Source organism: Delphinus delphis, chromosome 7 (assembly GCF_949987515.2).
Source record: "Delphinus delphis chromosome 7, mDelDel1.2, whole genome shotgun sequence".
In the NCBI taxonomy this organism is placed as follows: domain Eukaryota; kingdom Metazoa; phylum Chordata; class Mammalia; order Artiodactyla; family Delphinidae; genus Delphinus; species Delphinus delphis.
In genome coordinates this window covers 77663699-77688342 of record NC_082689.1, presented here as the reverse complement: position 1 = coordinate 77688342, position 24644 = coordinate 77663699, and the positions used below count along the sequence as shown (strand labels likewise).

Sequence of the window (24644 nt, the reverse complement as noted above, 5' to 3'; positions counted from 1 at the left end):
CCAGAAACCTTGGCTTTTATGTTAATCACCAATTTAAATAGCAGGAAACCGTATTTAAAAATTTAAGTCGGGGGCCAAACATTCTGTGGACCAGGTATGGCCCATCCATTTTCAATCTGAGTAGGTGAAGGGATTAAAAAGATTAAATCTGTTTTAATTCTGTTATTTGTGTTTCCCTTTCTAAAGGTAAGACTGTTTCTAAACAGAGATCAACAATACTAATGAAAGGGAAATACAAACTAATTAAACAAAACAAGGGGAAAAAGTATGAAGCCTGCTTTATTTTTCTTTTCACCATGTCCCGACTCCATTAAATGGTGGCTACCTGCTGGCTAGGCTACGTGCCTTATTCATCAAGAAAGCATGCTTTCACACTAAGAGTGCTTACATATACTAAAATTCATCCTGTTCATCTCACTTCATCCCTCTAGAACAATGCCTGCTTGAAATGATGTGCAGTGGTCGATTCATTCATTCAACGAGGCATTTTGTTGTTGTCTGTCAGGCATCCTGCTGTTCATTGGCAGTACAAATTGGAGAATCTGGAGGGCCTATGCCACCTTGCCCCTCTAATGAAAAACAAAAAATCTTGGGTGGCAGCAAAGAATGTTCAGGAATGGAGTGTTATTTTGATTTAGTGATTACTTTTATTCAGTGGTTGAGTATTATGTTTCTAATTCGCAAAATAAAAATCTGACTTCAGCTAATTTTAATGTAATAAAAATAATAGAAGCTGTGTCTGCTAACTAAGCATAAGTTCCTTCCTTGGTAAAAATTTCCGATAAGACAGGACAGGGCAGTCTGTTTTATTAGTTTTGCAGTTTAAAATTCATTGCAGTTGTTGTTGGTATTCAGGTTTCTGGAAAGAAAAATAACTACTAAGCAATAGCTATTTCCAATGGAAGAAACATTTCAAAATAAGACTTCAGCTAGACTCTGGCCAGTGACAGAAGCAGTCTCTCATATAGTTTTCTAAAAGAGCCCAGAATCACACCAGTATTACATGCTGTTTTGTTTGACTGTAAATACTGAGGGCAAAGTACATGTTTTGGTTCAGATTCTCAATGAGTTTGAAGGGCCCATTAGCTGACTCTTCTACACAAGCTGCTTTGATTGGCTGCCAGCTGGCCTTTATCTTGCTTAGAAACATGATATTAAAGGTTCCACTTCTCTTATTGGTGCTCTCCTCTTCACAGATCTTAGAAACCAACCATACAGACGAGCCGATGCGGTGAGGAGAAGTGTCAGGCGGCGCTTTGATGATCAGAACTTGCGTTCTGTTAATGGTGCCGAAATAACCATGTGAACCTGAGACCTGCCTGTATGAATAGAGGGTGTGTGTGAATGAAACTGACCATGTGAATTTTATGTGCTATCATTTAACTGCAGCCTTGAACATAGATGAAAATATTCTAAGGGCTCAGATTTAGCAAACACATAGGAATTTAAAAATGATGGGCTCTCCTTTCAACCTTTGTTAACAAGTGCCTAAAAGTGGAAGTACCTGCTCAGATTAATCAAAGCAATAGGATTTGATTTGATTAGGTATCTTTTTACACCAGTGTGTTATTCAATTTTTAACCAAAATGTAAAATTCATATTACATTCATTACCTGCCATTGTGATTGTCCCATGATGGCCCACCCTGGTTTCCTGATAAGTTGTAAATAACATGGATGCATCTGCTGTGGGCTTCCTTTGCTGACATGTCTTTTAAGGAGTTAATTTTGTGTTTCAGCCATACCCATCAACTTGGTATTTTTAAGGGCTTGCAACGTGGAAGAAGGAAAAAGTCACACGATAAACTCCTTCTATCCATAACCAAGCCCCAGCAAAGTACAAACATGTTATTGCAGTGGCACAGAATCAGTCAACTCTTGTTTCACATTCTGCTTCTGTGCTGGGGTACGATGCCCTATGAGAGACACTCATTGGTATGAATGCGACGATATGATGGCACACAGATGTTGTATAAGACTTTGTTTGCAGTACTGTGTTCTTCAGCTAGAGGCAGCTTTAAAAAAATAATGCAAATGTTTATTAATTAGCACTAAAATTAACATCTCAGTAATCAGTATTAGGATTTCTGAGGACCATTTTGGGTCAATCCTAAGAATAGAAATCAGTGCCTTGCTAGCCAGGGAGAGGTTCACTAGCTCTAGCAACAAGCATTTAAGATTACTTCTGCTAGCAGAGTAGTGTTAGAATCCTGGCCTTATTATCCTGACAATCGGCAGGGTTGGTTCCCCCTCCCCCCTTCTTTTTGTAGACTGGAGATTTATTTGGCATCATATATCAAAGCTAAAAATTCTTGCATTTCCAAGATTACTTCATGGGGGATTGCAATTAAATTTCTGAAATACATCACGATTAAGTTTAAGTGATATGTAATGGGACTAAATGGCCAACAAAGCCACTGCTATTTTTCCTTCCTCTCTGGCAGGGCACTTGATCCATTCCAAAGTCAAAAACTGGACTGAAGCTAATTTGTACTTTTCATAATATACATTCTGCTTCTGGCTTACCTTTTGGTACATGACATCAATATATTAATTGTAAAGTTTATTGTATAGTATTTAACCACTGAATTTCTTATTTTGTTGTGCTTATGTGAACTCTGGTGAAGGTCCCATTTCCCTTGGATAATGTGTAGTTATATATCTCTCTTTAAATGTACAGATATTTTGCTATAAGATTGGTGCAGTTTTTTATGGTTTTTACACTTCTCTTTAATTCCCACCTAAGCCTCTGGGGTAATATTGTAAATATTGTTTAAAAATGCATCAGCCTATGCTATACAATCTGAATGTTATTTTAACTTATAGGGTTTTTTTTTTAATATATATTTAACTACAAGGACAGTTTAGGGATCAGTTACTACATTTTCACTTTAGCATATTTACAGAAAGGTTACTTTAAACTACCACCTGCTAGCACATTTTCATAATGTGTACATTAAAAAAGAACATGCCAAGATTTTGTCTGACTCAACATTCATTTTGATGAAAAAAGCAATTTGACCATAAATACAACACAAATAGGTGGTTCTTCACCACAAAGCAGCTGTTTTCCAAAGCTCAATACTGATGAACATGTTAAAATAATTGCCTATTTATTAATCTACAAATAGACAATAATGTTGGCATGCTCTTTTCTGTTAATGGGCCTGCTTCTTAGCAATATTAGAAATGTTTTATAAAAGCAGTTCATGTTACTTTTCTGGTCTTTTCATGGCATATGAGCAAATAAACTATTTACACTACTATCCTGTAATATGCTGCAGTCTTTCAATGTTGTATTTTAGGGGGTTTTATGTACACTCTTATCTTCTAGAAACAAACAGGTATGTCTTGCTGCTTGAATTCATAATCTAAATATACTTGGTAAATTTTAACAAAAACCCCTCCCCCTACAAACTCTGGATCACTTGCTGTATGGAATGTAGGAACCAAATAGATTTTGATAGTGTTGAGTATTTTAGTGTTGAGATTTAGTATCTCCAAAATCCTAGTTATGAATTTATTACTTCCAGAGAAATAGCACTCTTTTTTGGTGAGATATTGCGTCTCTCCACATTTGTTGTAATGAGGATGTTGCATATATATACACAGGCTACACGTGGACTGCACAGAAGTACCAAGCATCTGACCACATTGGTTGGCCAGGTAAATACAAGCCGTGTGATCCACTGCACACACATACTGGTATTTGTAATAACTCCAAGTTATCAGAAAAGTTTAGTATATTCTTCTTAGTATATTCATTTAGTATTTTTTTTAGGGAAGCAAAGAAATTTATAATTTATTTTAGGAGACTGTCCAAGTGGTTAAAAACAACTTATTTAGAGGGGCGTAAATCAGTCTTTTAAGGAATTATTGTTGCATTTAGGTCTTTGTTCCCAATTCAGTGCTCTTTCCACTGCACCACAGTTACAAAATGTACAGGCATGCCTTGTTTTATGGTGTTTGCAGATAATTTTTTATTTTTAATAAATTGAAGGTTTGTGGCAACCCTGTGTTAGATGATGGTTAGCGTTTTTAAGCAATAAATTATTCCTTAATTAAGGCATGTAATTGTTTTTTAGACATGCTATTGTACATGTAATAGACTATAGACTACAGTACGGTGTAAACATAACTTTTATGCACAAAAAAACCAAACATTTTGAGTGATTCGCTTTATTGTGATATCCCTAAGGTAGACTTATAGTTGAAGCTTTATTTTATAAGAAGGGAAAAAAGTTAAATTTTGCAGTTAGTAAGACTGCAAAAAATGTTTTTTGTACCAGAAGTGCCTCATGGTAAAGGAAGTAAGATCTTTAATATGCTACAAATTCAGAATGTTTCAAACCCAAACTACAGAAAGGTCAAATGAAGTGGATACTGTTGGGTTTGGACATCTTTTATCAGTTGCACCCCCCGTTTTTGTTTTTGATTGCGTCGTGTGGCTCGTGGGATCTTAGTTCCCCACCCAGGGATTGTTTTATGAACCCAGGCCCCCTGCAGTGAAAAGCATGGAGTCCTAACCACTGGAGAGTAAGGGAATGCCCAGCACCCATTTTAAAAGATATTTCCTAATGACTCAGAGTTAAGCCCATTTGTTTCCCTCTCCCAGTCTTTGTGACTAAAAATATAAATCTTAACCCACTAAAAGTCACTGCAATGACACTGCAATGAATGTCCGGTGACCCTGATGACTCAACAATGCTCAGTAGATGACGGAACTTGATATCACTGACTTCGTTGGTTCAAGGTATTGGATTTTGTAGAATTACCTAATTTTACACTGTAATACTTTCATAATATTAGCTTTATAATTCACATCTATTAATTTTAAATTTGATTATGAAATTCTTAGCCCTAATACAGTTTTTATCAGAAATGTGTGCACAGGTGAATATACTATCAGCCCACTTCATACCAAAGGAGTAATCTTCCATTTTTTCTAAAATACCCCATCTATTTCTAAGAAAAAACTTGAAGAAACAAATGTGTGAACGAAAGTTGACAAACTTTTCTTTGATCTTTTTATAGAGAAAAGCAAATATTACACTGAGAAAACAGAATGTGGGCATCTATCATCTTACAGCACAGAACTGCTGCATATGACAGTGCTTAAAGGAAAAAGCTGACACAAATCCAACTTAGTAAGAGATGCCATTTTTTTCTAATAAATTATATTTATTTACAAAAGGTCTACTTTTATGTAATTGATGTTCTTTACATCAGAACAATATATGAACATAAGAGAAAATCTGGTAATTATAAACACAAAGTAGAAACCTTGTTCCCCCTATTACTCACCTTTCAGAACAAGTCTTCAGTTTAGTTGCAGAGGTAGGCAAGAGATCAACACCTACCAAAAAAGTTTGCAGGCAGGACCAAAAAAAAAAAAGATATTTCTGAATACCACATTTAGATACCCCCAAAGAACAGCATAAAAGAAGGGCATCAAGAAATGGCTTAGTTTGAATCTGATGTGAGATTAGGCAGCCACTTTCATAGTCTGAATGAAAACTGGAGCGAGGTTAGCCAGTTTCCATGAAATGCAAACATCAACCTTAAACCTAGGACAAATTACCATCAAATTAATAGTCAATTACCAGTCACTAACAATGAGGTGGCCTTGAACGAGATCATATTGAATCATAAGAGCAGTTTTTATACAGCAAGTTCAAAAAGCACAGAAAATCTGCAGTTAAGGAACTTAAGCCAGGTAGAGAGAAACCAAGTAATGTTTGGAGGGTTAGGGGGGAGTGTGTGGGTAACTGGAGCAAAATCTGCTCACTTCTCACCTCACCTGTAAGTTAGCTCCAAGAACACTGAAGTGCATGCCCTGTCACCATTATTCACCCCTTCTCAGAAGTTAAAATAGGAATTTTTTTTGTCCATTAGGGCCTTTAGATCAACTCTTATCTAGCTAAATGTTAGCTCCTCAAAAGTTACTACTTTTAAACTACTACTGTGGTAATAGTAGTATGAATATGATATGAAAGAAGGTATGTTTCAAATCATCACAAGGGATTGCCTTTCCTACTTAAAACCACGTGAAAGTTTCATGTTTTCACGTAACAAGCTTTTGGACATTTCTGAAGTAACAGTTAAGATTGAGGTACAGTCACTAGAACTTATCTTTAGTGTACTTCAATTAGTTTAGGGTTTAGTATGGTTTATTGCAACGATGCTTTTTCAAGCCCTTTAACAGATGCCGAGTACCATGGATGCTGGATGAGTACGTCTGTCAACTAAGATTTGACATTCACTCAGTAAATGCCTACTATGTATGTACCAGGCACTGTTCTAACTCACAGGATAAAACAGTGAGTGAAACAGAAATCCCTGCCCCCAAGGAATCTGACCATCATTTACATCAAAACAATTGAAAAACTTAAGAGCAAGGTAAGAAATTAACAAGGAAGGTAAGAATTTATTAGACTGCTATATGCCATTACTAGAACCATAGCATGAGATTTAGAACACAGTTCCATGAAAATTACTCATGACGTTATTTTGTTTTTCCTTTATGTAAAATGAGTCCTAGAAAATGTAAAAGAAAATTCTACCTAGTATTGAGAGAAATCCCCAAGGGAATAGAAAAAAGTCTGACTTCAGGTATAAGGAATTAACGTGCTCTGCCTCATTTTGCTTTCAGAAATGCTTATTTAGTTCTTTGGCTTTGTGATTTACATTTAACTTACATAATATACTTAAATACCCTATAAACTCTTAAAAAAAGCATTCATTACTCTTCCCTGGGTACTCTGATTAGAAACAGCTCTCTCTTAAATAGTATCCAAGTTTTTTTTGTTTTTTTTTTTAGTATCCAAGTTTTAAATGAAAATCCTTAAATAAAGAAGCTACCCCTTTCTGGATGCAAAAATAAAAGTGGCTGCCTAGTCAGCACTCAGGTGACCATTAACATGCGAAGAAAACCAGGATCATCTAGGCAAATGCTTCGTAACACAAGATGCAGGCCCTTTGGTAACCGAATGAAAACTATGGACCATCCTTCCAGAAAAATGTACACAGATATTTCAAGAAGTTTTACAGTCTTAATGCTGTGAATTAAGACTGCTTTACTCTAGGCCAATCCCTTTCATTTTATAGCTGGATAATATGGGGCCCAATTAGCAAAAATTAAAAGATGAAATAGCTGTGATACTTTGATCATTTTCAAATTTACTGGGCATAAAAAGTATTACTCCCAAGGCATAAAAAGTATTTTTATTGTTGAAAACCATGAATCTATATGCTGAAGCTCCTTTGGGTAATGATAATGAAATGCCGTCACTGTGTTGAAAAAAAAATGTTGGGACCATTGCTTTTATTTAGAAGTATTAACGTTGTTTAAATACAGTTGGGAAAGGTGCAAAGAGTTCTTTATACTTCATTAACTTTTCATACAAATTCAATTTTCCCACACAGGAATTATGTACTGGGAGGAATAAAAACATCAAATATTTGAGGTTCTGGATTTTGACTATTAAGCATGATATTATTAAATGTATTAGTGAATTTAATCTAAGAGTTCATTAACATTAATGATTGATAGTGAGGGAAGATAAGCCCTTAACATTTACCTGAAAGTCTGAGGCTTAACTGAAAAGCAGAAATTCCCCTTATCTGAATATAAACAATACTTTCCTATTTGAACACATTTTTAACATTATCTGTTCAACTCTAACCAATATTCCAAGACATTTCAACTTTTACCAGACTGAAGATTTAGAAACCTAATCAAATGGATTAAAAATATTCACACACAACTGTTTTAAAACAATCTTCCCATTGCCTGTACCTTCAGGCCATAGTATCTTTCTGGCAACTAAGTATCATTTGATGGGATCACTAAGGAATTAGAGTCACTTCAATTACATGTTTTATAACAAGGATGTTGTATTTTGCGTTAGAATTTATCAGTTTCGCTTTTAGGTCAAATAGTTTTCATGGATTAACTATAAGGAAACTTGAATTTGTATTGTCTTGTAGGGATCTGAGGTTGTGATAAGACAGTATCTCTATAAGAAATAAGAAATCTAATTTGAGGACATGCTAAACCACATCAATAGCTTTTTATTTAAATAGAAAAATCAAAACTTTAAAGTTGTACTTAAAAAAATCATCATTCATGGAAGTAATTAAAAGTTTTAGATTCTACATTCTCTTGTGAAACATCACTAGTATTTCTGCCAATATCATATGCAGATTTTACTCTGACTTCCATGTCAAGTGTCTGACATGATTAGCAATATTAACTATCATTACGAAGGGACCTCTGAAAATTAAGTCTAGGCAACTTGCCTGTTGCCAAAGCTGTTGTTATATGTTTTGGTTCTAATATACAATAGGAGACTAACCTCAAGCAAGCAATTGGTTACTTCACATTTTCTAAAGATAGTCACTCTCACTTTCTACAAAGTCATGTCATATTTCACAACAGAAAAATGACTTGGCAGCGAGAAATGTTCAGGGCCCCCTCCCTGCCCCGCCCACCAACCTGCCTTGAGCCTTTCAATAGTGGATGCTAGATTAATTGAAACAAAGCGGGCAGGGATGGAAAAAGAGTCATCCTGGTCAGTCCCACTTTCAAATTAGGATGGTGAAGGAAAAATAAACTTTTTGTTCTTCTGAATCCCAACCTGAAACAGGATTGCCCAAAGTGTCCAAAATAAAAAAATACCTAAGATAATACCAAAGACTATGTGCTATAATTTACTTATTTACTTAAAAAAATCTCCTGCACTGAAGGAAAATAGTATAAATTACATTACCAACCTTCAAAAGTTAGCATGTAAAGAGTATTCTAAACTTCAAACCATTGCCTTTCTTAGAGTATTCTGTAGGAAATTCACAGATCAAAAACAAATACAGGGGTCTCAAATGCACTGATTTATAATATTCTTAAATATTAAAAAAGGAAAGTAACTTAGCTGTGTGGGTTAGCTAAAGCAAAATTTCAGGGATTTTAGTATCTTAACCCTTAAAGGATCATACAATTTTTTACAGCTGAGCAGTTTAAGTAGAAATAAATACTAGTACACACTAGAAGAGAAGATTTAATAATTGATAAAAATGTACAAAAATATTCAAATCAGAAATGCTTCAGAATGTGTACCACGAAGTCAGTACTTCTCAGTGAGGAGGGAAGGTAAAAGACTTCCTCAATGAAAAAAAGCAAGAGAAAGATCGGATTTAAAAAAAAAAAAAAGACAACTGTTAAAGAAATCGTTTAAGTCAACATTGATTTGTTTTAGACAAGGATATTGCAACCATCACTTAAAGTTTGGTGGCACATTCTTTAGTAGGTCCTTAAGGCAATATATTTAAGCTAATTTACAATTTGATTTGATGTTAACTTTTTAAACATCACCTCAAAATAATGCCCTCACAATAGCCTTTTTAAAATGTATTTAGATGTTTCATAAAAAATAATGGTGGCTTTATTATAGTAGTGCTCAATAGCACCACTATAGTTAAGGGTCTACCAGGTTTCCATTAAGAACACCTATGTCTGAGTTCACCTTAAAAGATCATATCGGCTTCAACCAGTTGGATAGTGCACAAAAAAGCAGTTTTATCAGTTGCTGGTGCTTTTTTTGTACTACTAGATATTAAAAAATTTTCATTATATCTTCAAAATCCAACTTCTATAAAGTAAATCAAATCACCTCATGACTTAGACTTTAGAACAAAGTAGAGACACCTGCAGTTATCAGTAAATTGCCACCTTTAATCCATTCTGCAGTGCCCTATGAAAGGGTCACAGAAAGACAGTTATGACTGTATGAAAATATGATTCTTGATACAGAATCAAAAGTTATTTTCAATTTCCTTTGCTTTTTATAAAGTCCACAATAACAATACTTAAATGCACTTTTTTTTCTGTGATATAATTAAAACCCAGTGTTATTTCAATTGAACTTAAAATAGAATCCCTGGTCTGAATTAGACTTTAAATCATACTGTAAACATATTTGGTATAATTTATTGATCATCATCCAGTTGCTCCAAAAGGGTCCTTCTACGCTTTTCCAATTCCCCTTCACTCAGTTCACTGCCAGAAGTATCCCAATTACCCTGAAAAGACAACGAATACAATTATATTTGTGTCAGGACTCAAAAGGTTAAGTAGTAATGAACCTTTGAAAAAAGAATCCACATCTATGTGGATTCTTTTCCACAAAAACAAATGCATCATAGGGTATGAAGACTGATCTCTTTCCTAAAAGCCTACCAATGGGTTGTTAACTAAGTACTCCTTGGTTACATTAGGGGAGACACTTAACTTAGAATGAGACTTTTATATGGTGTTTACTTTCAGTTTACATTAATATGTAGATCGGGGGAATAGTAAGTACCAGTTTTTCTTCCTGTTAATACAACTGAATATGAAACATCTTGTTTCCATTTAATGGAAGCTGGGTGTTCATTTCCTAAGTATTATATTCCTTGCTATTTTTTCCGATTCTAGGTTGTCCTATACGTGTTTTATATTACATAAAAGTATCAAGCTTTAAGCATACTATTGCGCCCAGATAAAGAAACATTCCAGATTTATGAGGACAATAGTTTGGCTGGAAAAAATTTAAAACAGACAAAAAAACCAAAACAACTGAGAGAAGCAACTTTTCAAAAGTAGATTTTTCACCTATCTTCCTTCCCCCTCCAGGGATTTCATTTAACCTACTGTGAAGAAGAAACTATTAAGTTGCTAAGTAAGTATAGAGGAAATCATCATTCCTCACCAAGGATGTGCATCAGACTCACCAGTGCAGCTTTAAAAACAAAACAAGAACAAAAAAAACCCTCCACCCTATTCCCACTGAATGAGAATATCCAGAGGGAGACCAGGGCTTACCTACACAATTTAAACTCTCAATTGGTAACTCACAGGCATTATACTTGCTAAGCCCACAGCATTTGTGGAACGAACGGCAAGGTGAAGAAGGCTTGTGTTACTGTGCTCTGGCATACATACACAAACACACATACAGGGGAAACTGAAAACTAATTATGTAATTTGATAATAAAACATTAGATCTGGCTTATTGTATCCTCCTATCTACTTGCCCTCAACTCTTCCCTCCCAATGATTAAAAGCTGCTGGAAAGCTACCTTTTGAAACTGGATTTAGTAACAATGACAACTGTGGATATGGTGGAGGGAAAACCTGGTTTGAATCTCTTAAAGTTTATATTCTAAAATTAGGTAGACAATGTCCATTGGTATTTCTTTGTGAGAATGTACAAAGCAGAAGAATATATCCTTTCTTAGTGGGTTAAACAACTGTTAGAGAATGCTATGTTATTTTTTTAAGGAATATAAAATTTAGGATGCTTAACTTGGGTCATTCATGATCATATACGTTAGAAAACTGTGTGTGAAAAGTAGCTGACATTTTTGTACTATGAAAATGCAGAGATGAAAGAATTCTAAACACTTACAGAATCCTTTCCAGTCTTTTTCTTAGGTGATTTGTGTTTTGACTCTGATCTTTGTCTAGTTCTGTCTTTTTCGCTTTCCCGGTCTTTTTCTTTTTTATCCTTCTCCCGTTCAGCATCTGACTCTGGAGAGTCCTGTGTAAATAAAAAAACAATGTCAGCATTTTGATAAAGAAACCATTCCATTAGAAAAAAGTCCCTATAGGTAATATTTAAGAACACCCACATATAACAGAGTATGTATGTGTTCCTAGAGTGGTGGAATCTGAATCGGTAACCTCAAGGAATTTAAAACATTCCCAAGATTCATGAGATGAAGTTGGTCTTTCCTATGGGAAAGATGACATTCTGATAGGGTAAAATACCACTAAAAGAGCGTCACTAAATTAAGTGTGCCTTCATCACTAAGATTAGGTGTATCTTGATGTGTACCTAAGATTAAGAGCTGAAGGTAAAGGAAAAAGTTTAAACATTTAAACTTGTGGTTCTCAACAACAGCTCAATATATATATATATACAGTCACACACCCTTGGGTCTTTCTGTAAGATTACTATAAAAAAACAGAGTGGAAGTCTTAACACTGTGTTATTTTTTTTCAAAGTTCACCAAAAGATTTTAATGAAAGATTAAGGTGAACAACAACTATGAAACTCTTGAGTTTAGGTACATACCTAAACTCTGTTGACTGCATCGGACTAGACAGAAATTTCTACTGCCACTGAGAAAGTGAAGGGCAAAAGCCTAGGTACAGTGTAAAAATTAAGAGTTTGCTTACAGATTTATGTCTTCTCTTCTTGCTTTTCTTCTTATGTTTTTTTGATTTCTTATAACTTCTCTCTAAGCAGCACAAAAAGAAAAGTGTCAGAATTTGAGGACATCCAAGTGTCAATGATTTTAATCAAGTTAAAAGATATGTTTACCAGATTCAGCACTAGAAGAATGTTCTGAAGCAGAACGAGACTCTGATCGCTGTCTTTTTTTCTTTGAATGGCTGTCATCATCATCTGAATCTGATCCCTACACAATACAAATAATTTCATTCATAATGCTGCTAACAAATATTTCAATACACTTATGGTGCCATTTTTAATAAACTTCCTTACTGATCGAGAGCGGGAGCGTTTCCTGTGATGTTTTTTAGATTTCTTAGAGTGTTTCTTATTCTTTGAATGATGATGTTGACATTCATGCTACAGGGGCAAAAGAAAAAAATTTCAGAAGTTCACACTTTAGACAGTACATCATGGAGAATTTTTAAAAGCTTTACAAATAGGTTCTTAGAGTAAAACTGCATTCATTTTGCGTATTTAGGATGTACTCCCCCCTTGAAATGGTGCAAAGAGTTACTTAACAAGGAACAGAAGAGAACATTTTAACTATCCTGTACCCACTCATTTGGACATCTAAACACAACGTTCAAAAGTATTAATAAAATACTTTTTTTTAGCAATGAGAATGGTGTGGGTACAGTAGGGACAATTGATACCCTCCATAAAGGTATAATCTGCAGAATAGTTACACTACTTTCAAAAACAACAAAATGTTATTCATACGTGGCTTTTCTGATGAACGTGGCTCAGCACTGAAATAAAGAACTACCTCAGAATCATCCATAAAGGAGGTTGGTCTCAGAAATTAAATGCAAAATCAGCTCTTTTCACCCAAGGAGCATTCCCTTCCTAGCCAAGCTTAAGATATCCAAAGGCAATCTAACTACACATGAAATCAGAAAAGGAAATGTTGTCTCTGTGGATTAACTCTGTCACTAAAATAATTATGAGGCTAGTAGGGAAGGAAAAACGCTGCAGTAAAAACTCCTTGCCCCCAAACATATCTAAGCCTTTGAAAATAAATTCTGCTTCAGTTTACGAGTAAGTGGAAACAGAAAATCTGGTTCAGGGATTCTGTCTCTGTCTCTCTCTGTCTCTCTCTGTCTCTGTCTCTCTCTGTTTCTCTCTCTCTCTCTGTCTCTCTGTTTCTCTCTGTCTCTCTCTCTGTCTCTCTCTCTCTCTCTGTTTTTCTCTCTCTCTCTCTCTCTCTCTGTCTCTCTCTCTCTCTCTGTTTCTCTCTCTCTCTCTCTCTCTCTCTCTGTCTCTCTCTCTCTCTCTGTTTTTCTCTCTCTCTCTCTGTCTCTCTCTCTCTCTCTGTTTTTCTCTCTCTCTCTCTCTCTCTCTCTCTCTGTTTCTCTCTCTCTCTCTCTCTCTCTCTCTGTCTCTCTCTCTCTCTCTCTCTCTCTCTCTCTCTCTCGATTGACTGATTAATTGTTCCCTGACCAAGGATCAAACTGGCGCCCCCTGCAGTGGAAGTGCAGAGCCTTAACCAAAGGACCACGAGGGCAGTCCTCATTCTTTCTTTATGTCACTGAATGTTAACTCTTCTTCCTTTTCTACTTCAAGGCCCACATTATTGGGGTCCAAGTCCTATTCTGATATGTTCAGCTTTTCCCTATGCTGCCATCATTTTGCTCCATTTATGACCTCACCACTAATACCCCCCAGCACAGATCATGAAAGAATCTTGTTGGAGATTCCTGAATTGGGGGAAAATGTTAAGACACTACCTAGAGCAGAGCTTATCAAAATTAAATGTACATTCTAGTGCTCGAGAATCTTGTTAAAATGGTAATTCTGATACAGGATTTCTGCCGATGGGGCCTGAGGTTCTGTATTTCTAACAAGTTTCCAGGTAAAACAGATGCTGCTGGTCTGAAACACACTTTGAGTAGAAAAGATCTATAGGTCAACAGCACTAAATCTAGAGGCAGCTGGGAAACAATATATGGTACATGTGCGACATGTTAACAGAGCAAACTGTTGTCAACAATGATATTCACCAAGAACAATAAATGCAATGCAACAGTCAACAGTCAATTAAGTGACCTGCTATGCCCAATGACCATCGGCAGCACTATAATATTAAGTATGTGCTAACGTTGGCTTGCTGTAACGTATTGGTTTGTCTATAACTGATAGCACAGCTTATTTGTTAAAAGCACTGGCCCTGGAATCAAAAGCCTATGTTGGAATCCCTTCCATGCAAATTACTTTTTCTCTTTGCCTCAATTTTGCTCATCTGTAACTTCATAGGGTTGTTATGAGGATTAAGCTCATATATGAAATATCTGTAAAACAATTAGAACAGTGCCTGGCCCATATAGGCAGCAAATACTACTATTCAAAAATTATTGGTCAATTTAGCATATTTACTATCTCCAAGTGCCCATCTGAAATCTTCATCAAAATACCCTTAATTCAGCTAGTGGAATAACTGCAATTTTATCATTACTTATTATTTTAACAAAAACTTACTACCTTATTCCATTATTTTTCAGAACATCTCTGTGCTTCCAACACATCTAATGTAGTATAATATCTGAAATGTGCTTAAAAGCTGTTTTCTATCTGTTTTACAAGATTCTGATTTCTTTTTAGGTTTACTAAGTCACCCCATTTGACTGCTAAATTGATGAATTTCTGTAACACTGTATAAGTATGAAACAAATATGAAAAGTGTCCACTAAACAGATCTTTAAATTCCCATGCAAGCTTAGTTTGTTTCAATTAAAAGCAATTTCTATAGAATAAACCATTCCCTAATCATCCCAGGTAGTAAGTACATTTGTATAAAATTACTTAAAAGTATAATTTAAAAAACGTACTTTGATCATTCTAAATTCTTCAATTTTTAAAAAATTTTAATGTATTTTGTAATATTTCAGCCACTTACGATAAAACTAAAATTACCTCAAGCACATGCATAAAATCTTTAAATATTCGTTTTCTTTCAGACTCTAGAGTTATATCCTCAAATGCTGGCTCTTTTACAAATCTCTCCCGGATCTGAAAAATTCAGATATGGAATCAATATATGAATACTGAGAAGAGTATACCAATATGACTAAAAGGAATCATAGCAGCAAGTGAAAACTGTGACAGCCCAGCCCCCTCAAAGTGTTTTATTTCCTTTCCTCTAGTTATCTCTGTGCCTATGAGAAAGAATTAAAAAATTTTCATCTTCAGTTGTAAAGGAAAAAATTTACAAGTATACATACATCTTCCCAGACAGCATCCAATTCTATTGGAGGAGTAGCTTGTTTCAACATACTCTTAAATGCAGATTCTTTTCGTTTCATCTTCCGAGCCTCCTCTTTTTCTCTTTCGCGTTCACGGGCTTCTGCCTTTTCTAGTAACTTTTAGAAAACATATTTAATCAGTTATAACAGTATAATATAATCTGTGTTAACTGAAATAATTCATTATAATTAATTTAAGTATTCTCCTATCATCTATAAGTTAGAGAGCCAATTATTTTTAGGAAAGGAAGCTTACCATCAGCCATCATCTAAGTACATTATATTCTGTTACCTCACCCTGGAAGAGTGTCCACTACTCTGTAAAATACTATTCCTATTCCCTTATTTCAGTAGCTTACATACAACTTAAGTATTTTTGGCCAAATGTATTAAAAACTATACTACTAATCTAGTTGTTCATAACAGTAAAGATGATAACTTACACTATTGAAAGCCAACTTAATATTTCCTGCATCTAATGTGGTTGATCTTTTAGTCGAACTGATTATTGCCACAAAGTCTTCAAAAGTAGTATTTACTTCAACTACAAATCCTTTATCCTAAAAAACAGAAATCTTGTTAATATTAATAACACTGATCAAAGGAACACAGTATCACTTTAAAATATATGGCACGGATTAACAGTTAACAGCAAGTATACTAGTTAATAATACCAAGTATATACTATTTACCTTTAGAATGTCTTTTATTATCTTCTTCTCATCATGATAACGTGCTTTAAGATCCTCAACATAAAACTTGAAAAGGTCAAGTGCAGTTGATCCTAATGAAAAAACTAAAGAAGTCAAAAGCTAGCTCTAATCAAAGAGCTGCAATTACTTTTTTGTTTATAAAACAAAAGAAAGCACCCCCCATGCCCCAACACAACCATCTTTCCCTCTGGCCCATTCCAACTATCATAACTACAAATTAGGAAAGAGAAGAATCTCACCCGGCTGACCAAGCATATTAGTGAATCTAATGTCAGAACTAATTGTTGGATACAATTCCATCCAAGATGACATAGAATGCAGTTGTCCATGTTCATGCAGTTCATCTAAAAATATCTGGGGGAAGGGGAGAACAACAACGAACCCATTATATATTGAAAAGCCATCTTTAAGGACTTTAGAAATATTGGTATAACATGAACGAAGATACATGTTAAAAACAGCTATATTTAAAACTCTTCTGCCAATGTTATCACAAATATGTTTAGGTGCAAAGCATATTTGCTCTTTGATGAAAGTAAAATCAGCTTTTAGGCAAAAAACTATTTTGGACTTCAGAGAAAAGGACTGTTGAAAAGCTACATTACCTTTCCAGGCTTCAGTTTACTGTCCCTTAAGATAGATCATCATTTCCAGTTTGCAAATAACATATACAAATAAAGTCAAAACACTGGATGTTATCTCAAATGATGAGGCTAAAGAATGTGCATGCACATTTACTGCAAAATATACTTTTTGTTTTTAAACATAACGCCTAATGTGTTCTGAGGATTTTTTAATTTAATTTTCTTTTCTAAGAGGAAGATATACAATTTTACTAAAGCAACATACATATAGTGTGGGGAACTAGGACTCAACCCCCATGTCTGATTTTAAAACCTATTTCCTTTCTTCCATATTACTGTTACAACTTAAATTTTTATATGCTCACTTTATCCATTTTTTTTTTTACTATTTGCCGACTTTCAGGGCAACATAGTGGGACTTTAGTACTCAGCAATTTCCACATTTCCTATATCCTGAAATCCTTAGGGAGTTTTAATTCTATAAATGTCCCTAAATTAGGGGCCAAATTCTACTCCTAAAATTCTTATACCTGCACTGTTCAACGCCAGCAGTATATAACACACAATGATTTTGAAGGTTTATTACCAAAATAAATAAATAAAAATATACTGGTTGCATGTTAAAAGACAATATTTTAGATATATTGGGTGAAATAAAAGGTTACTAAAATTAGTAAGAAATTAAAATCATGTATGTGGCATACAAATTTTTATTGGGTAGCACTGTCCTGAATGACACCAGACATGTATAATACCACTTCTCTCCAAATAGGAATAAGCATGTCAATTCAGTCTCTATTTCCAAAATTTATTCCTCAAACTTAATTTCTATCCTTTCGTCCTTACCCTTCAACATAAATGGGAGCTCAACCCACCCCTGCTGTGTGATAACCAAGGTTCTTCACCTACTCCCTTTTGAGTCCCTAAAACAGCCTAGAAACCATCTTCAATGATGCTCTCTAGGATCTTAAAATCTACTTCATCATACCTGCTTTGCTAGTATTTGTTTCACTTCTAGGTTGCTGATAAAGTCATAGAATTTCGACACTGAATCCATTTCAGTAGTGAATCTCCTAACTTGAATGAAAATTAGAAATCACCTGAGATTTTTTTAAAGAAAATATGAATTAAAATAAAGATATTTGTAATTTATTTCTTAAAACTCACCAGGTAAGTTTTATGTGAATTCAGGTTTGAAAACCATTATGCTAAAACTGTATGGCTCTTTCTCTCTTTTATTTACTAACCCCACCTTGGGAAGGGGAGGAGAAGATGGAAACCAAGTTGCTTCAAAGATGGCTGAGGCTGGTTATTTCTCCTTCCCTTAGAGGAGAAGGCTCCCAACGTTGGCACTAATGACATCTTGGAGCTCGTAAACTTTTTTGTTTTGTTTTGGGGGGGGGGGGTTGGTCCTGTACATTGGATGATGTTCAACAATACCTCTGGTCTCTACCCAACTAGATGCTAGTAGCAACTTCTCCCCAGATCATGACCATCAACAAAAGCACTAGTTGAACACCACTCACTGCCTCAGGCCAACTCAATAATATGTCTTTTCCCTCATCTTCCTTCTTTTTGTCTCCTCATATAAGGTTCATAATGTAACTACTCACATATGCTTGAATAAACCTTCAAAGATTTTATTTAATAACAGAATACCCCTATCCTTCAATTCTTTCTTCATCCTCTCCCTTTTTTTTTTTTTTTTTTTGCAGTACGCGGGCCTCTCACTGTTGTGGCCTCTCCCGTTGCGGAGCACAGGCTCCGGACGTGCAGGCTCAGCGGCCATGGCTCACAGGCCCAGCCGCTCCACAGCATGTGGGATCTTCCCGGACTGGGGCACGATCCCGTGTCCCCTGCATCTGCAGGCGGACTCTCAACCACTGCGCCACCAGGGAAGCCCCATTCTCTCCCTCTTGACTGGTTCTCTCTTACCAAAGAAAAGCCACACTCTTAACCCTGAAAGTACTCTTGAACTGTCTTATCAAAACATCAGAGAAAGGTCTGATTTTGCCTCTATTTACCTTTAAACTATTTGGCAACTCTTTAACTTCCCCTAGATGTCGACAGTCACTGACCTTAAATGTCACATCTAACTATAGTTCTTTCAGTCTTATTTCATAAAGAATCTCAACATTTGCCACTTTTGGTAAATTACCTTAGGTGGTATCTCAATGAATCATGTGAAGAAATGGTAAAAACAAAACCACAGATTGTAGTCCCCCTCCCCGTCCCAATTTGATTCATTAGGTCTCAGTGGGGTTCTAAGAGTTTGCCTTTCTAATAAGTTTCCAAGAGAGAGTGACATGCTGGCCCATACTTAGAGAACTGCCCGAGGCCATTAGCTTTCTCTGCATGATTAGGGTATGTTATCCCCATGACCACATTTCAGCTTGGAAGAAGTTGAAATGGTAGTTCTTTTAAAAACCAATGATGTGGGACATCCCTGGTGGTCCAGTGGTTAAGAATCCGCCTGCCAATGCAGGGTACACGGGTTCAAGCCCTGGTCCGGGAAGACTCCACATGCCGCGGAGCAACTAAGCCCGTGCACCACAACTACTGAGCCCACGTGCCACAACTACTGAAGCCCACGCGCCTAGAGCCCGTGCTCCGCGATAAGAGAAGCCACCGCAATAAGAAGCCCGTGCACCGCAACGAAGAGTAGCCCCCACTTGTCGCAACTAGAGAAAGCCTGCGCACAGCAACGAAGACCCAATGCAGCCAAAAAATTTAAAAAATTAATTAATTAAAAAATGATGCTGGAGTTCTACTCGTCTCCTTCACATTCAGCTGAAAATTCAGTCACGTTACCACAAGTAGCTATAAACGAGGCTAGAAAACTTAGATTTTAACTAAGGAGCCATGTGCCTAGGAAGGGGAGAACAGATTTTCACGAGGTTGATTATACTCTTCTGCAACCACTTAGCTTTAATATCTCTTATGAAGCTTTTGCAATGGTTTAAAATAAGGAGAACTATAAGGTAAAATATAACAAAAATAAGGAAATCTGGGTCACAGAAAATATAAGAGAAAGTACAATGTCAATACTGAAACTGGAGAACGTGGGTCAGAAATCCTAATATAAAGGCCACAAGCATCTTTTGCTAAGCCTAAAATATGGCTTTTATGTGTCTGGCATCGTTTCTGATTACTATTGATATAACTGGTATTAGCATGTTTTGCTTCAGATATTCAGCTCAGTAATTTTCCTCTGCTACTATACCTCCTTTAAAACGTATATTCAAAACTTAAAAGAGACCTACTGAATCAAATTCTGGGGGTGAGGCTCAACAGTCCCTGGTTTTAACAATACTCCGAATGATCCTTTGGGAAACCACAGAGAGTAGTAAATGTTACGTTTTTATGGAATGAAGACTGCAATAATGCTATTGGCTATGGCATTTAAGATGATTAATGATCTTTGGCACCATGGGGAGTTTTCTAAAAGCCCTCTAAGTGATTCTGATACATGCTAAGTTTTGAGAACCACTGCCTTAGGAGATGACAATGTGCTCTACCCTAAACCAAAACAACTGTTCTTTCAAGAAATAAAACCTCTTATTTAAGTCACTGTAACTTAGCACTTACCCTAATACAGTGTTTAATGAAAGAGACCCAGTAATTAAAACACAGCATAGATTCAAAGTCTGGCTCCACTACTCAGTAGCTGAATTTGGGCAAGTCACTTCATCTCTCTAAGCCCATTTCCTTACCTATATAAATGGACATAACAAAAATAGTACCTACTATCATAAAATAAGGCTATCATAAAAAGAGGTTATAAATTTTAAATGCACAGCAATAAGCAATAATGCTAACTGCTATTATAATTATTATTGAAATGGAAATTTGGTGAAATATAAAATGCAAAAATTCATTGCTGTGTGATAGGCTCCATTACTGAGAGACTAAAAGTGATACTTGGAGGTCAAAATAAGCCACTGGCCTATATAAAGAACATGTAATTTTAGCTCCTCTGTATAGTGTTTAAAAATTATGGCCCATCCTCAAAACCATTCTCTAGAACCTAAAAATCAATTAGTACTAATAACTCATCACACATTTTATTTTCAGTCCCCCCTCATGATATCTATTCCTCTTTCCCAAGTGAAACCTTATCTATCAGTGCTCACTTTAAATACCAAATCTGCTATAGCCTTCCATGTTCCCCTAGCCTGAAATAGCTACTCTCCTTAAGTGGATTCATAACTAAATATAGAACTTAAGAGTTAAATTTGTATGGATCCTCTGCAAAAGCCCAAGTTAATGATCTGAGATCAAGATTCTCAAAATTGTTTACATCACTATTACAGGTCTTTAACCATATTATACAATTAAGCTAGAAAACAGAGCTTTTAAAATTACCTGAAAAGATTCTCTGTTTTTACGCTGTCGTCGCCTTTCCCGAAGCAAACTCTTCTGTTTTTCTTCTTCTTCTTCCTTTTCTAAAGCCCGAATGTGTTCTTCAAAGCAAATTAACGCATCTTCTTTATCCATGTCTAGAATTTTTTTCAGTTAAAAAAAATTAAAACGTCAAATATCAGTAAAGAAAGCAGTTTACTTATTTGCATTAACTCCCTACAAAGTTCAAATTCGTTTTACCAAAATATTTATATTTAAACTCAAATATGACTTCTAATTATCTAAATAGGAAAATTTATTTATAACTTTTTTTTTTTTTTTTGGGCCACGGTGTGCGGCTTGTGGGATCTCAGTTCCCCGATCCAGGGATCAAACCTGTTGCGCCCCCTGCAGTGGAAGTGCGGAGTCCTAACCACTGGACCGCCAGGGAATTCCCATATGAAAAATTTCAAAAAGACCTCATTAAATCATAGCCCCCGAATCCGAGGATGAAACAGAGAAAACACATATGACACAAGTAATAAAACGAAAATAAAACTGCTGTGATAAATTTGTCAGCAATATCAGAATTACCCAAGGAGTTTTTCAAAGTACAGAATTCTAGGCCCTCCCTCAAACTTACTGAAGTATGGTATTCAAAAGGATAATCAAGAAAGCTGTAATTTAAAAAGCAACTAGGTAGATCAGAAAAAGACAGAACTTGGGGAAGCTTACTGTAAAGTAATGCTAATCCATTTTTTGCCTTTTGCAAGCAAATCTCTAAAGTCATTACCTCGAGAGGACAGCATGAGTAAAATGTGGTTATTAATTTGGTTCCCACTAAGTCACATATAAATGGCAAGGGACAATTTCAGGCTTTACCTAATAAACATTTGAAGAATACCTGATAAAGCTAGCTTCAGATTTTGGGGGAAATATTTTGTCCTGAATCACAAAACTCAATTAGAAAGAAATATCCTATTTGGAAACAAACAAAACAGCTTTTCAGGGATGGACAAACAATTATGTAAAATTCAGTTAGTGATTGCATAAAAAAAGTGACCATTCTTCGCTGCTGGACAACTTTTAAAAAACTGTTCCTTCCACTTAGTCATCATTCTTACTCTGTAATTCTTCATCTTCTGCAAAAGTTGGATTATCCATCAGATACTGCTGGGCTTCAGACCAAGTAGTAGAGTATGTCACGTTAGCCATGTTGTCAAGTATGTTTTTTAAGGCTTCCCAATTTCTCTTTCGCAACTGCTTTGCTTGTTCCTAAATCAAAAATATGAATATATGTTTTGAATTTCAAATAAAGTATGACATATAAACTGTAATTAGTGAAGGTTTCTTCACATTCTAACTGATGTCCAAATTTCAAATGTTACCCATTTACTTTAAATATCAACACTCTTTACCTTTCCAGTGCTCTTGCCTAACTGCTTGGCTCTTAACTTCAAAATTTTTTTTTAACCTCTCGTCTAAAGCTGGAATCCCACCTCCCTCACCCCCTTGCAAAATCTCTCCTCCCACAACTATGCATTGTAGACACTGTCCAAACGAAAGTTACAAATCACACAACAGGTAAATGATAATGTGTTCAACCACTTTCAGCTATGTTCAAATTTTCGTCAATACTACTTACATTTCTGTAAGTCTCTTGGAAGATTGGACAGCATACAACTTAGTGCATAACAAAACAGAAATGAGCAAAACTAAATGTATTTGTAGCATAGTATTTTAGTGTTTTAAAACACTATCCTACAAATAATTTTAATGGTAATAATTACACATTACTGCTGTTCTTGTAAAATAATCATAAATAAATGCCTTACAAGCAAAAACACTGAGCATTTTTTCAAACCAACAAGCTAAAAATAAGTATTTTTCAAAGTGGGCATAAGACAGCCAATTAATGACAACCTAAGTATCAGCTGCACAAATCTCTACCTACTATGTTCACATCAGTACTTATTATTATAGGAGCTATTTTTAAATGTAACTTCTAATAAATAGATCTGTTGCACCATATAAACTAAATAAACCAACAAAAATGAACATGTTATAAAGTAACTCCTAAACAGGATGAAGAAAATCTTGTTTTATCAATAAACACCAGTAAGAGTGAATAATACCTTTTCTTTTTTTGAAAGAAAGAATAAAACATCTTCATAGATTTCAAGACGATCACGTTCTGATATTGCATTCCAGACTTCCATCTCTCCAAACATTTGCTCTGCTTTTCTGTTTGTTAAAAAGATTAAATGTTACTCTATACTATACCATAAAAATTTTAAACCATTTTAATTTTATTCTAAATTTAATACCACCAAATGAACACTCTTTTCCACTCTTAAGTTCATGATTGTATTATAAAAGAAAACTTTTGTATAAATTTTGTTGATTTTGTTTCAAATAAACAAGATGTGGTTTCACTGGTTCAAAAAAAAAAAAGAAAACTTTTGGATAATTAAGAAAAAGAACAAAACAGCTTAGGCCTTGTTTTCTCCTTTAGAGATAGAGGAGATAATTCCAATTGAGCAATGTTTTGTAGTTAAGACTACCTGTACTTCTCAGGGTAGCGACAAACTGCCCATGGAACTAAATTACAGACTTCAATAACTGTACGAAATTTAGTTAACAGATAAAATAGGACTATTGAAAGAAATGGAAGAGTTCTTCACTAAGGCTTTTCTGGAAAAGTGAGGAAAATAAGAAAACACATAGGGAAAATGAACGTAACAGCTTATTGCAAAGATGTTAATAATGAATTACAATTTTAAATAACAAAGCACTCCAAAAAGAAGAATGCTATATAAATGTAAATTTTCAAAAATGCTATATACATAATGAAAATAGCCTATTTCTATTCCACAAATACAAAAAAATCTGAATTCTTTTTTTTTTTTAACATCTGTTTTGGAGTATAATTGCTTTACAATGATGTATTAGTTTCTGCTGTAAAACAAAGTGAGTCAGCTATACATAAACATATATTCCCCTATCTCTCCCCCAACTTGCATCTTGAATTCTTATATTAAGGAGAAAGGAGTCAAGCTTTCATTATGAAATAAAGTCTTTCTCCCTTTTTTATTGCAGTCCCTAATTAAAAACTCAGTAAGTCTATGAATTCCACATTTAACTACTGATTTATCTTTTACCTTATGAAACTGTCACATTCACAATCATTTAGCTTTAATGAACATCTGAATCAGTTACTGCACTTGGTAAAAAGTCTGACACAGAAACAGTACAGTAAACATATACCATGATCAGTAAAAATCTTACTTGTATCTAGTTGTAGAAGTCATTTTTTCATGATTTTCAAGAAAACGCTGAAAGGATTCCTTAGCCTCTTTGTATTTGGATCTTGCTTCTTCTTTTTCTTCTTTCTCTGTCTGGACTTTATAAGCATTAAAGGCCTGCTTTTTTTCACTCAACTTTGCTAAAGCACTAAATAGAAAAATATCATATAAGAGTAAATGAACGTAAG

General features: G+C 35.1%; 2 protein-coding genes across 14 annotated transcripts in view; one reads left to right on the top strand and one right to left on the bottom strand.

Annotated features, from left to right (window-relative positions):
* Positions 1–3263, top strand: part of FMNL2 (formin like 2) — a 303560-nt gene extending 300297 nt beyond the window's left edge. For 3 of the 5 annotated variants that reach the window (XM_060016798.1, XM_060016802.1, XM_060016800.2), the window contains one exon: positions 1197–3263. In XM_060016798.1, coding sequence (XP_059872781.1) covers positions 1197–1306 — 110 coding nt within the window. In that variant the 3' untranslated portion in view covers positions 1307–3263. The remainder of the gene's footprint in view (positions 1–1196) is intronic. The other 2 variants (XR_011246546.1, XM_060016799.1) reach the window with 2 other exon arrangements.
* A 4793-nt stretch (positions 3264–8056) lies between these two features.
* Positions 8057–24644, bottom strand: part of PRPF40A (pre-mRNA processing factor 40 homolog A) — a 56104-nt gene continuing 39516 nt past the window's right edge. For 4 of the 9 annotated variants that reach the window (XM_060016785.1, XM_060016787.1, XM_060016791.1 and 1 more), the window contains 14 exons: positions 24440–24604; positions 23287–23395; positions 22276–22426; positions 21176–21309; positions 16466–16580; positions 16206–16309; positions 15957–16073; positions 15493–15630; positions 15185–15280; positions 12545–12631; positions 12362–12458; positions 12217–12278; positions 11444–11575; positions 8057–10076 (listed from right to left, as the gene is read on the bottom strand). In XM_060016785.1, coding sequence (XP_059872768.1) covers positions 9984–10076; positions 11444–11575; positions 12217–12278; positions 12362–12458; positions 12545–12631; positions 15185–15280; positions 15493–15630; positions 15957–16073; positions 16206–16309; positions 16466–16580; positions 21176–21309; positions 22276–22426; positions 23287–23395; positions 24440–24604 — 1600 coding nt within the window. In that variant the 3' untranslated portion in view covers positions 8057–9983. The remainder of the gene's footprint in view (positions 10077–11443; positions 11576–12216; positions 12279–12361; positions 12459–12544; positions 12632–15184; positions 15281–15492; positions 15631–15956; positions 16074–16205; positions 16310–16465; positions 16581–21175; positions 21310–22275; positions 22427–23286; positions 23396–24439; positions 24605–24644) is intronic. The other 5 variants (XM_060016786.1, XM_060016789.1, XM_060016792.1 and 2 more) reach the window with 2 other exon arrangements.